General features: G+C 59.1%; 1 protein-coding gene across 3 annotated transcripts in view; it reads right to left on the bottom strand.

The window, feature by feature from the left end:
• Positions 1-1,577: 1,577 nt before the first annotated feature.
• SEC14L1 (SEC14 like lipid binding 1) overlaps positions 1,578-9,991 on the bottom strand; it is a 90,180-nt gene continuing 81,766 nt past the window's right edge. For all 3 annotated transcript variants that reach the window (XM_086688164.1, XM_086688163.1, XM_086688165.1), the window contains 4 exons: positions 8,090-8,224; positions 5,714-5,965; positions 4,284-4,462; positions 1,578-4,097 (listed from right to left, as the gene is read on the bottom strand). In XM_086688164.1, coding sequence (XP_086544290.1) covers positions 3,992-4,097; positions 4,284-4,462; positions 5,714-5,965; positions 8,090-8,224 — 672 coding nt within the window. In that variant the 3' untranslated portion in view covers positions 1,578-3,991. The remainder of the gene's footprint in view (positions 4,098-4,283; positions 4,463-5,713; positions 5,966-8,089; positions 8,225-9,991) is intronic.

The raw sequence follows: 9,991 nt of genomic DNA, 5'->3' as shown, positions 1-9,991 counted from the left end.
GGGGTTTCCTGGCTCCTGCCCTGCGGCGGCCCAGCCTTCTCTTTCCTTCCGGTCCCTCTCCTGATCACTTTTCATTCCGCTCCCGGCAGGCTTCCCTCAGTGTGGGGCCCTTCCTGGCAGGGAGCCCCGTCAGGTTGGCGCTGGGCGTGGCAAGGGCGTGGCTGCCCCACCCCTCGGACTCCTCACCAGCGGCCCTGGCACCCACCGTCGGAAGGGGCACAGCCCGGGTCCAGCCCAGCGTCCGTCCTGGGCACCTGCCGGGTGGCCTGGGCCCTGCTCCCGTGCATCAGACACTCCACCACTGAACACGGGGGCTCAGGGCTGTAGCTGGGTGGTGCAGATCCCCGACCCCCTAGTTTTGCTGTGAACCACGTCCACAGGGGCGTTTACCGTGGCAGAAGATAAACAACAGACTTTGTCACCTTAACCGTTTTTAAGCACACGACTCAGATGTCCTCGGGTTTGGGGCTTTGCAGTCTCGGTGCCGTTTTCCTATGGGGACGCCCCTACCCTCTTCCCAGAAGCCCTGCTTCCCAAAGCCCCGACTTGCGGATTCATCGGCTCGTCATGACATTTTACTGAGAACACCTCTGTCCTGCCCGGAGCGCCGAGGGGCGCCCCACGGCTGTGCTCGGCAATCAAGGGGAGCGACGTGCGTGAGGAGAAACACGTATCGCGCGTTTGGTGGCCCGACGTGACACAGTGACCGTGGTCCGGGACGTCCCGCTCCGTCGCCACGCTCTCTGCGACAGCCGAGGGATGGCCGCAGGGGACAGATGCTCGCTGGATTCTCACGCCTCCGCCGTCAGAGTCTGATGCTAAACCAAAGGCTTGGTAAAAGCAGGCCTGACCTGAAGACAGGGAGAGACCTCAGAGCATGAGATAACGGTGTAAACCCTGTGCTTCCCGCAGCCACAGGCTAAGGCGTCGAGGCCCTCGCGTTGCCAAGAAGAAGAGGACGGAGACCGTCACCGACTCCTCTGCCGACAGACTCAGCACCCAGACTGAGCTCGCGACACGCAGACGCTCACACGCCTGCTGCCCACGCCACATCCCCGGCCGGTCCCCTCGGCCAGCTCCCACCCACCCTTACTAGAAAACCAAGTGACGGCTCCCGACCGAGGAGGCAGTCCGGCGCCCACTCGGCCCTCCTGGGCCCTGCCACCCTGCACCAGCCGGCAACCAGCCGCGGGGGAAAGGGGGCCCAGGTTTCTGAAGGTCCACACCCGCCCATCTTCTTCCTTCTGAAGCCTCGGGATTAAAGGATCCGTTTTATTACTGAAGAAAGGGCGCATCGGACACCCTGCCCCCGGGCCGGGTTTGCCTTCACGGAGTCCAAGAAACCTACGGCAGGTCCTCTGACGGGAGCGAGGCAGCCGCCAGCCCCGGGTCGCCTCTGTGCGCCAGCCGCTCACAGCCGCGATCTGGCTCCTGCACCAGCTGCGCACTGCTCGGGAACTTCTAGAATACCAGCACGCTGGCTCCAGATAGGCCTTGGCCCCCTGAAGTCTCCTAAGAATGTCAGCCTCTTCGAGGGAGACAGCCGCTCTGCATTTCACAGTAAGAAAGAGACATCCTTTTCTTTAAATGGTTCACGTTTATTATCGAGAACAGTAAAAAAATCTTTTAAAGACTATCAGTATTGTATTACCAAGAGTGAGGTAATATGTTTACAAAACATTTACAGAATTTGATATGCAAATAAGGAACTTAGGAAGAAAAAGGAGTTAAGACATTAGTAAAAGAAGGGAAACCAAAAGAACCCTTAGTGCGGGGCACTGACAGTCGGGGCTCGGTCCAGGCCCGTGTGCCCGCGGCCCCTCCCGGGAGAAGCAGGTGCCGTGGCCGTGAGCCAGCCCTACAAACGTGCTCCGAACTCTCAGAGGCACTCAACTCCCTGCAGACAGGACAGGGACACTTCCGAGTCAACTTAAAAGGAACACATCTTGAGACTGGGGGAGGGGGTGGCTGCAACTCAAAGAGTTCTACAAACATCCCTGGGCTGAGGTGGGCTGTGGAGGGAAGTGTTTTCCTGACAGCTGGCAGCAAAATCGCCATCTGAGACACAGAGAGAGAGAGAAAGAGAAGGAAGGGACCACCTTCAGGTCCTTAGAATCAGGAAGGAGGAAGGGCTGATCGGAAGCAGCGCGGGTGTAAGCAACCCTCCCGTGCTTTCTGGAAACAAGGCTCTGGGTGCCAATGACGAGCGTATCTTTTCAAAGGAAGCCGGTGGCTGCGCCCCGGGAAGGCCGGGAGTCCCAGAGGAGCCCAGGGCTCAGCGTGCAGGCCACCCCGGAGCCGCACTGACCGGGCGTCCCTCCCGCCTCGGTGCTCGCAGGGGAGCACAGCGCCCTCCACACACTCCGCTGCGTGGCCACCCCACCTGGGCCCTCAGAGCAGACCGCGAGCACCGCGGCCCAGGACGCACGTGCCCCTCACGCACACCCAGAGCGGCCGCGTGGGTTTTGGCACGGATCTTTAAAGACACAGCCTCTTCCGACACCACCTGACACGTCACGTCCTTATCACAAACGCGAACCCGATGCAACCTGCAGTCGGATCTGTGAATGACCCGTGTTTCCCGTAAAAAGCTGAAAAAACCACGGGCCACCACGAGACAGACCGTGCTCTGTCGCCGGGGTCAGAAAGAAAACGTAAAAGGCAAAGCAAGCCCACGTTCTGATTTGCTTCTAGAAGAATCCCTTGTAACTTGGACTCACTTTCTACTTGCCCATTTCTCCCCAGCATCGCACTGCTGCCCACCCCCCGCACCCCCCCCCCCCCGCCCTGCTCAATGCCACCCACTCGTGCTCGGTCTCACACGCACACGCCCCCCCCCCCCCAGTACTGACTCACACACACCCCTGCACGCGTTGACACGCGTCGACATGCATGTGCGCCCCACTGCTGCCACAGGCACCCCCATGGTCGCACCCACTCACACCACTGCCACCCCCCACCCGCATGCCCACACCCGCAAACACACCCCCAAAGTCCGCACTTTTCTTCCACAAAGCAGCAGGGCTCCCGTGGGCCATGCGCTCTCCCGGAGCGGCCACACGGCGAGAACACGGTTGGCTGAAGTGGACACCGGACGATCTCAACGTGGCCAAAGCGACTGGGCCTTCAAAATACCCATCCAGTGACGAGAAGGACCACCGGGGCCCCGATGCTGTTAGGCTCTGAGGAGGCACGGGGATTAACGCTGGAGGGAGTTCCGAACCAGCGTCCGCAGGGAGAGAGGACGCCACGCCACGGGAAGAGGGCAAGAATCCCTTCCCTGTGGGTTCACTTACAGAAAAATCCTGCTCTGAAAGTATCAAAAAGGTGTGAAAAGGAGGCAAGAGGAAGTGTTTAATGACGGCGGTGGTTTCCTGGCGTTGCGGGGGAGTCCCCGAGGGTCCCTGACCGCGGACGCACCTGCCCGCGGGAGCAGAGCTCGGGCTCGCACCGGCTGCCCCCGAGGCCTCCCGGAGTAGCAGGTCTGCCCTGGGGAACGGGGGTCGGGGGAGGGGGGGGGGGAGGAGGCGGCCACTCAACCTGCGGGCCGGGTCGGCTGTGCCACGCGGGGTGGAGACCAGCTGGCAGCTTCCACTCCGTGGAGGGGGGTGGCTCGTCTCTGAAGGACGGTGTGGGGACCCACCCGCTAACGGGCAGCGTGTGGAGGTTGTCGGAAACGTTTTTTGCATCAGCTTCGGAGACAAAGTCAACGTCTTAAGTGTACACGAGCCACTTGCCTTTCGAGGGAGCCCTTGTGCTCTGGTTTGATTTTGTGCCCACTGTGTACAAAATCTATGGCTATCGAGTTAGAGTTAAAACTACCTGCCGAGAGGGTCTGGGGCGGAGGACTACGTCTGCAGTCTGGAGAGCTATCCGCTGCCTACAAGGGGACGGGTCGGCACAGCGCGGCCGCCGGCAGGGGGCGGAGCGCGGCGGGCCGTCCGAGGAGGCGCGCTGTCCCCTCCGCGCACCGGGCACGGGCGTCGCGGCACTACCTGGAAACCATGGAGCCGCAGTGAGACTGGCTGGAGGACGTGGTGGCGGCGCTCAGCTGCGAGAACCCGCTGTGGCTGGACTCCAGGCTGGTCATGGAGCCCCTGCGAGCGGCACAGGGAGGGACGAGGCATCAAGACCCCGCGGCGGGCCGCCCCCGCTCTCGGCCGCCCCGCCCCCACCGCCCCCGCACACGGAGGACGTCGCGCGCCGGCCGCCCCGCTCGGCCCCCAAGGCCACGGCCACCCGTACGCGACACCCGGCGGCCCCGGTGGGAGGGGAGCCCGTACCGGAAGTCCTCGGACCCGATCACCTCGGTGTAGTACATCACTTTGCACTTGTGGGACGACACCTGCAGCGAGGCCAGCACGTCGTCCACCCGGGGCAGGTTGGTGGCGGCACACGCCGGCATGCTGTGGAACTTCCACTGCAGGATGTAGAAGCCCGGCCACCGCGTCACGTGCGAGCCCTGGAACAAGTCGGGCGGTGCCGGCTGAGAGCTCACTTCAGAGCCCCTCCCCCGCGCCCCCCCCCCCCCCCCCCCCCGGCAGACGCCACCCAGAGGCCGACCCCGGTCATCGCGCTCCGCAGTGACCGCCAGCCATCTGGGTGGGTGGCCCGCCTGCCGGCCCCGCTGGGCGCCGAGGAGGACCCGCGGCCTCATGGGGAGGACGGCCACAACAGGGGCAGGCGCCTGGGGGCCTGGGTGAGCTCAGGCCACCCTTCGCTCAGCCCTAAGGGGCTCAGAAAAGGTCATCTGACCAGGCGATGCTCTCCTGGACCTGCTTGCAATGATCTACCTAGAGCATTCTGGTTAAAAGGATGTCAACCTAGGGGCGCCTGGAGGGCTCAGTTAAGTGTCTGACTCAGCTTAGGTCATGATCTCACGGCTTGTGAGTTCGAGCCCGGCGTCGGGCTCTGTGCTGACGGCTCGGAGCCTGGAGCCCGCTTCCAATTCTGTGTCTCCCTCTCTCTCTGCCCCTCCACCGCTCGTGCTCGGTCTTTCTCTCTCTCTCACGAAGAAAAACCTTATAAAGGGTGTCCATCTAAAGTAGGACTCAACGTCAACGTGGGAAAATGACCGGAGCCTCACCTTCAACTGTCCGTTATTTTTAAAACAGAGTAAAAGCCTCTCTTTTACTCTACTTCTCAGACCAAACACTGACAGGCTTATCCCTGAAAACTGTAAAGGCAGCAAAATTACACATCTATTATGCAGGCTAGAAGCGCCCAAGGACCACTGTTCTTAGTACAAGCACTGAAAATAACCGGCCACGACTTAACAAATGAACCGACAGAGCATTTTTAAACGAATTAGAATGCTCAGTAACGACAGCGGATAGCTCCCGAAGCACGTGCCTCTCCCCCTGCTGATTTAGGGCACTTTTCCTCTCGGCGGAAGCCTGCATCCAGCTGTACAAGTGCACAGAATGCCTCTCCCTTCCCTCCACGTCACTTTCATGAAAAGAACTTCTAAAAAAACCTCATGCACTTTAGATCCAAGTCATGGATTCAGTCCAGAACCATCACTCAGGTCTGAGTTTTCTTCGGGGTCTCACTTGGCTTCCTGAGAGTCGCCCTGACCGGAACGGAAGCCGGACACAGCTACGGACTCGCCCGCGGACACACCGCGCCAGCCACGCGGGGCATCGGTGAAGCCCGAGAGCCCTCCTTTGCGAGACGAAATACGCAAGCCGCAGGGAATGCCGGACGGGCCTACCTGCACGCTCTCCCCTTCTTTGCAGATCAGAGGCGACTCGACCATGCTGTAGTCACGGCCCGGCTGCCAGACCCGGTCTATCAGCTGCACGTTGTTCCCTCCCGGGGAAGTGATGCTGTGCGCCCCCAGGGAGTCCTTTTTGGGAGGCTGGGGAGACCTCTTGGAGTGGTAGATGTTGAAGACGATGTCCCCTTTGCACACGTCAAAATCCCAAGTGATCACCGAAGAGGCATCCACAATCTGAATGAGGATCTGGAAGAAGACGTTGCATGAGGCGACCAAGGGAAGCACGAGGCCGCCCCCCTCCGCCCCCGCCCTGTGCTGCCACTGCCACTGTGGTGGCTTCGTCTCCGGAGGGGCTTTCTGGCCCAGCAGTGTGTGTGTGTGGGGGGGGGGGTCGTGGGAGGAAGGCAGATGTGTCACGTCGGCCGTCTCTTCACCCACATCGTCCTTCCGGCCACCCAGCCTTCCGGCTCTCCCTTCTTTCGACCAATGGCCCCCACTCCAGGTCAAGCTCTGTGCTCTTCCTTGGCTGCCGCCACGGCCCAAGACTTCCCACTGCACGAGCCTCAGCGCTCGAAACACCGGGCCCTGGCTGTCAAAATGCCTCAGCCACACAGAACAGAAGGAACCCAACACGGTACAGAAGTGGTTCCGTGGGTCGCTCTAGGCTGGCCAGCACAAGGAAGGTGCCGGAGAAGGCGCAAGCGGAACAGAAGGCACGTGGAGGAACAGAAGGAAACGTTCCAGGCAAGCGGAGGGAACGGAGGCTCGCAAGGCACGGCGGCAGCTAGCGCAGTCGGGGGAGAAACGAGCCACGTGGCATGGGGCAGGGGAGGCGCCCCGGGGACCGAGCGCCAACCTAAAACCCGAACTTCCTAACTGCGCGCCCGTATAAAGTTTCCCAGTAGGGGATGATCAAAGTTACAAAGTTCAGAACATGACTACGGGAGGGACGTGAGAATTGAAGCCAGCTGTACGAGGCTCTGTGTTCGCTCGGAAACCTCAGCCGGGGCCGGGGCCCCCTCTTCCCGGGAAGAGCCTTCTGCTCGTCGTCAGGCAGACTCTTCCCTCCTCACCACAGAAATACCAGCCCGGAATTTCCCGAAAGAGCAGATTCCAGGAGCAGCGGACCCCTTTGTGGGAACCGCGGTTCCCTTCCTGCAGCGAGGCGGCTCCCCAGGGGCACAGCTCTCCCGAGAGGCACCCCGTCTGCCCACGGGCCCCCTCCTTCCCGCGCTCATGAGGGGGCCACTGAACTCAGCCTTCGTTTCAGGGGCGTCACCATCCTCGATTTGTGTTTTACTTCATCCCCAAAGCAAGTGCTGGTGCTGTGACATAGAAGACGTTCCCGCTTCCACAGATACCCCGTGACTCTCAAGAAACATCACGTGCCACCGAACTCTGTGCCACAGACCAGACGGGGTCACCGGAGAAACGAGAGCTCCGCCTCCTCGAGCCTGGTCTCCGTGCAGGAGATCCATATAAATAATCCTGAAGGCAAAGCCCTGAGAATTCGAGATCTCCCTACAGAATCTAGGAATGAGGCACACTTAATGTGCCTCCGCTTGTTCGAGCACAGTGACGGTCCCTGTCCGCCCCGCAAGTGACAGGCCGGCCATTCCAGGACACACACCAGCAAGGACAGATGGTGGGTGGCGGTAAGGGGTCAGGTCCCGGCCACCGGCTGCGGCCTGAGCCCGCAGCCCCTCCTCACTGACCCCTCGCTGGGAGCCCAGGGCCGCCGTCCTCGGCAACAACCCTCGAGGCGGAAAGCTGCCCGGAGCTCAGGAGGGGGTCTCGGCTGGGAGCCCTCACAGCTCAGGCCGCTCACAATTGTCGTCAGAGGACACACAGCGTAGACAAAACACAGGCGCACTCTTGCTTCCGCACCAGAGGGGACAGCAAGAAGGGAAGAGAAATGTGCCTTCTCCTCACTCTGCTTGACTTATAAAAACGGGCAAATTCCTTAAAATCTAAACCACCAAGGCCCGGTCAGGAAAAAAGAGAAATGAAACCGGCCCTAAGTAATCGCTGAACTAACCAAACTGAGGAGTCAAACATCTTCCACAGGAAAGACTTTCCACGTGCCCCTCTCAACCCTGCGCTAAGAGGTTATCCAGTAAAACGGAGGTCAGGAGGCCTGATCTCCTTCCGAGCACAGACGCCTTGAGAGACGCCTGCCCTTCAGTGTAGACATGTGCCTCAACTACAGATTTAAAAAAACAAACAAAAAATCGACAACAATCTAAAGACAACAACCAGAGAAAGCATCTGATTTTCCTGAACTAAATCCTATTCAGAAGGCCGCCCGAAGAATTTCTCCCTGGGGAGAAGGGGCCCCACCGCCCTGGGCCGTCACCGCGGAGGGCGCACCTCGTGCGGGGCTCCCTTGAAGACGCTGGCAGACTGGTAGATGGTCTCGGTGCACAGCTTGAGGTCTTCGTTCTCCAGCTCCTCCGCGGTCCTGTACAGAGATTTGGGAACCAGTCCGCCCTCGGGCACTTCACACTGGAAACAGAAACGCGGCAATAAAAGCTGTGCCCGCACACGGGGACCCCCTGAACACCAAACACTCCGGCGAGGGCCACGTCCCAGCGTGCTCGACTCCTCCGGGCCGCTCGGGAAACGGAAAACACTGGCGAAGTCGAAAAACATTCTGTGCGACTTAGCAAAAGGATTTTTAAGAACCTCTTAAATACACGTGTCATACTTTAAATGAGAACAAGTTGAAGCTGATTTAGCACAGAATTCACACGAGTGTTTACGAGGTACTGGACTCAATTACTAAAGCTCGTTTATGTAAGAATCGCAAGCATTCACACGGCACCGTGAAGAGGAAACGTTACGTTCAGAAAAGCTGGATTCTCGGCAACTACAGGCATTTCTTTATTACATGCAATTACCGTCAATACATACGTAACCAGCGATGAGAGCTTTGTGTCTGACCCGGGTCAGAGGATCCGTCCACAATGCCAGACAAAAAAATAACAAAGGAGAGCTTCTTCTGAAGCTGCTGCAAACAGGCTAAGTTGAACTAGAATCTGTGTATTTCATAAACTTCCTCGTCGACCTTGACAGAGTGACCCAGCACTCAAGTTCACGGCATCTCAGCAGCTCTTGCACCATCGGCCCCGGGAGGCAAGGACACAGGGAACCCACACGACGGTGTCCGGCCGGCAGTGCGGCGAGCCTGGAGACCTATTCCGGCATGACGTCCTGTTAGGGGACATCGGAGCGCCGAGTGCGAGCAGCACAGTGTACAGGGACACATGACAGCCGGGAGAGCCTCAGGCGCCGGAGCCCGGACGCGTGGACAGAAGAGGACTCTCAGCCCGGTAATCGCATCACGGTGGTCGGTGCCTGACAAACGTGGTCCGATCCGCCGTGAGCCAGGCCTCCCTCCAGCTCACAACGGAAGGACCGGCCACTCGGGACCGTTCTCATGTAACGCGAGCCGTCTGTAGGATGCTACATGTCTGACCTCCCGATTCAACGTCACGGCGCCTGGTGAGGGGGGCCCTGTAGTTCGCTTACCCCTCGCACCGCGACGCTGCCTGTAATTCCTGAGCACAGGACCCATGACCTGAAAGCTGGATCCGAATGCTGTTCAACCTCCTCCACCCATCCCGAAAGATTCCCCCAAAAGCCCAGTTCGTTAGCTCATAAACGCACGCGTCAGATCCAGTGTGTACGTACCCGAAGCGGGTAACTTTATTTACCGTGAGGATGACAGAGATCCTTCCTCTAACGAGAGCCTGACCCCCCTCTGGCTTCGGCTGTCACTTCGGGAAGCCACCTGCGCCTCCGCAGGTCTCTTTCGCCCTTGTGTCATGCCCTGGGGCTGTAAGGTCCTCAAGGACCCCTCATCACAGTTCAGGGCACACAAGAGGAGGTGTCTGCACGAGAAGCTAGCAACTCAATGTATTAAAACCCTGATTACAGAAAAGAAGTGGTTCTCTTAACGTATCCCCTTTGAAATGTTATCCTGATTTACGGTCCGGGGGGAAATCTTGGAGAATCATCTGGAGTTAAGTGTTTTTATAAACGCACAGCTTCCCCCCGACAGGTAAAAGAAATCTGATCCACACGAAGCTGAGTGAATAAAGCAAGCCGTAATTATATTAGAGTCTAAAACGAATCCTCATTAGTATTTAACGACGAAGAAATGGACATGTTATCGACCATCACTTACATGGTTCTATTTAGTTTAACTCTGGGTCAGAGAAATGTCAGCCAAAAGAAAGACAATACTCCCAACTAAAGGTTCTGAAAATC

The sequence above is a fragment of the Puma concolor genome, chromosome E1 (genome assembly GCF_028749965.1).
Source record: "Puma concolor isolate L17-30 chromosome E1, mPumCon1.1.hap2, whole genome shotgun sequence".
NCBI lineage: Eukaryota > Metazoa > Chordata > Mammalia > Carnivora > Felidae > Puma > Puma concolor.
This window is presented reverse-complemented; position numbering and strand designations above follow the sequence as displayed.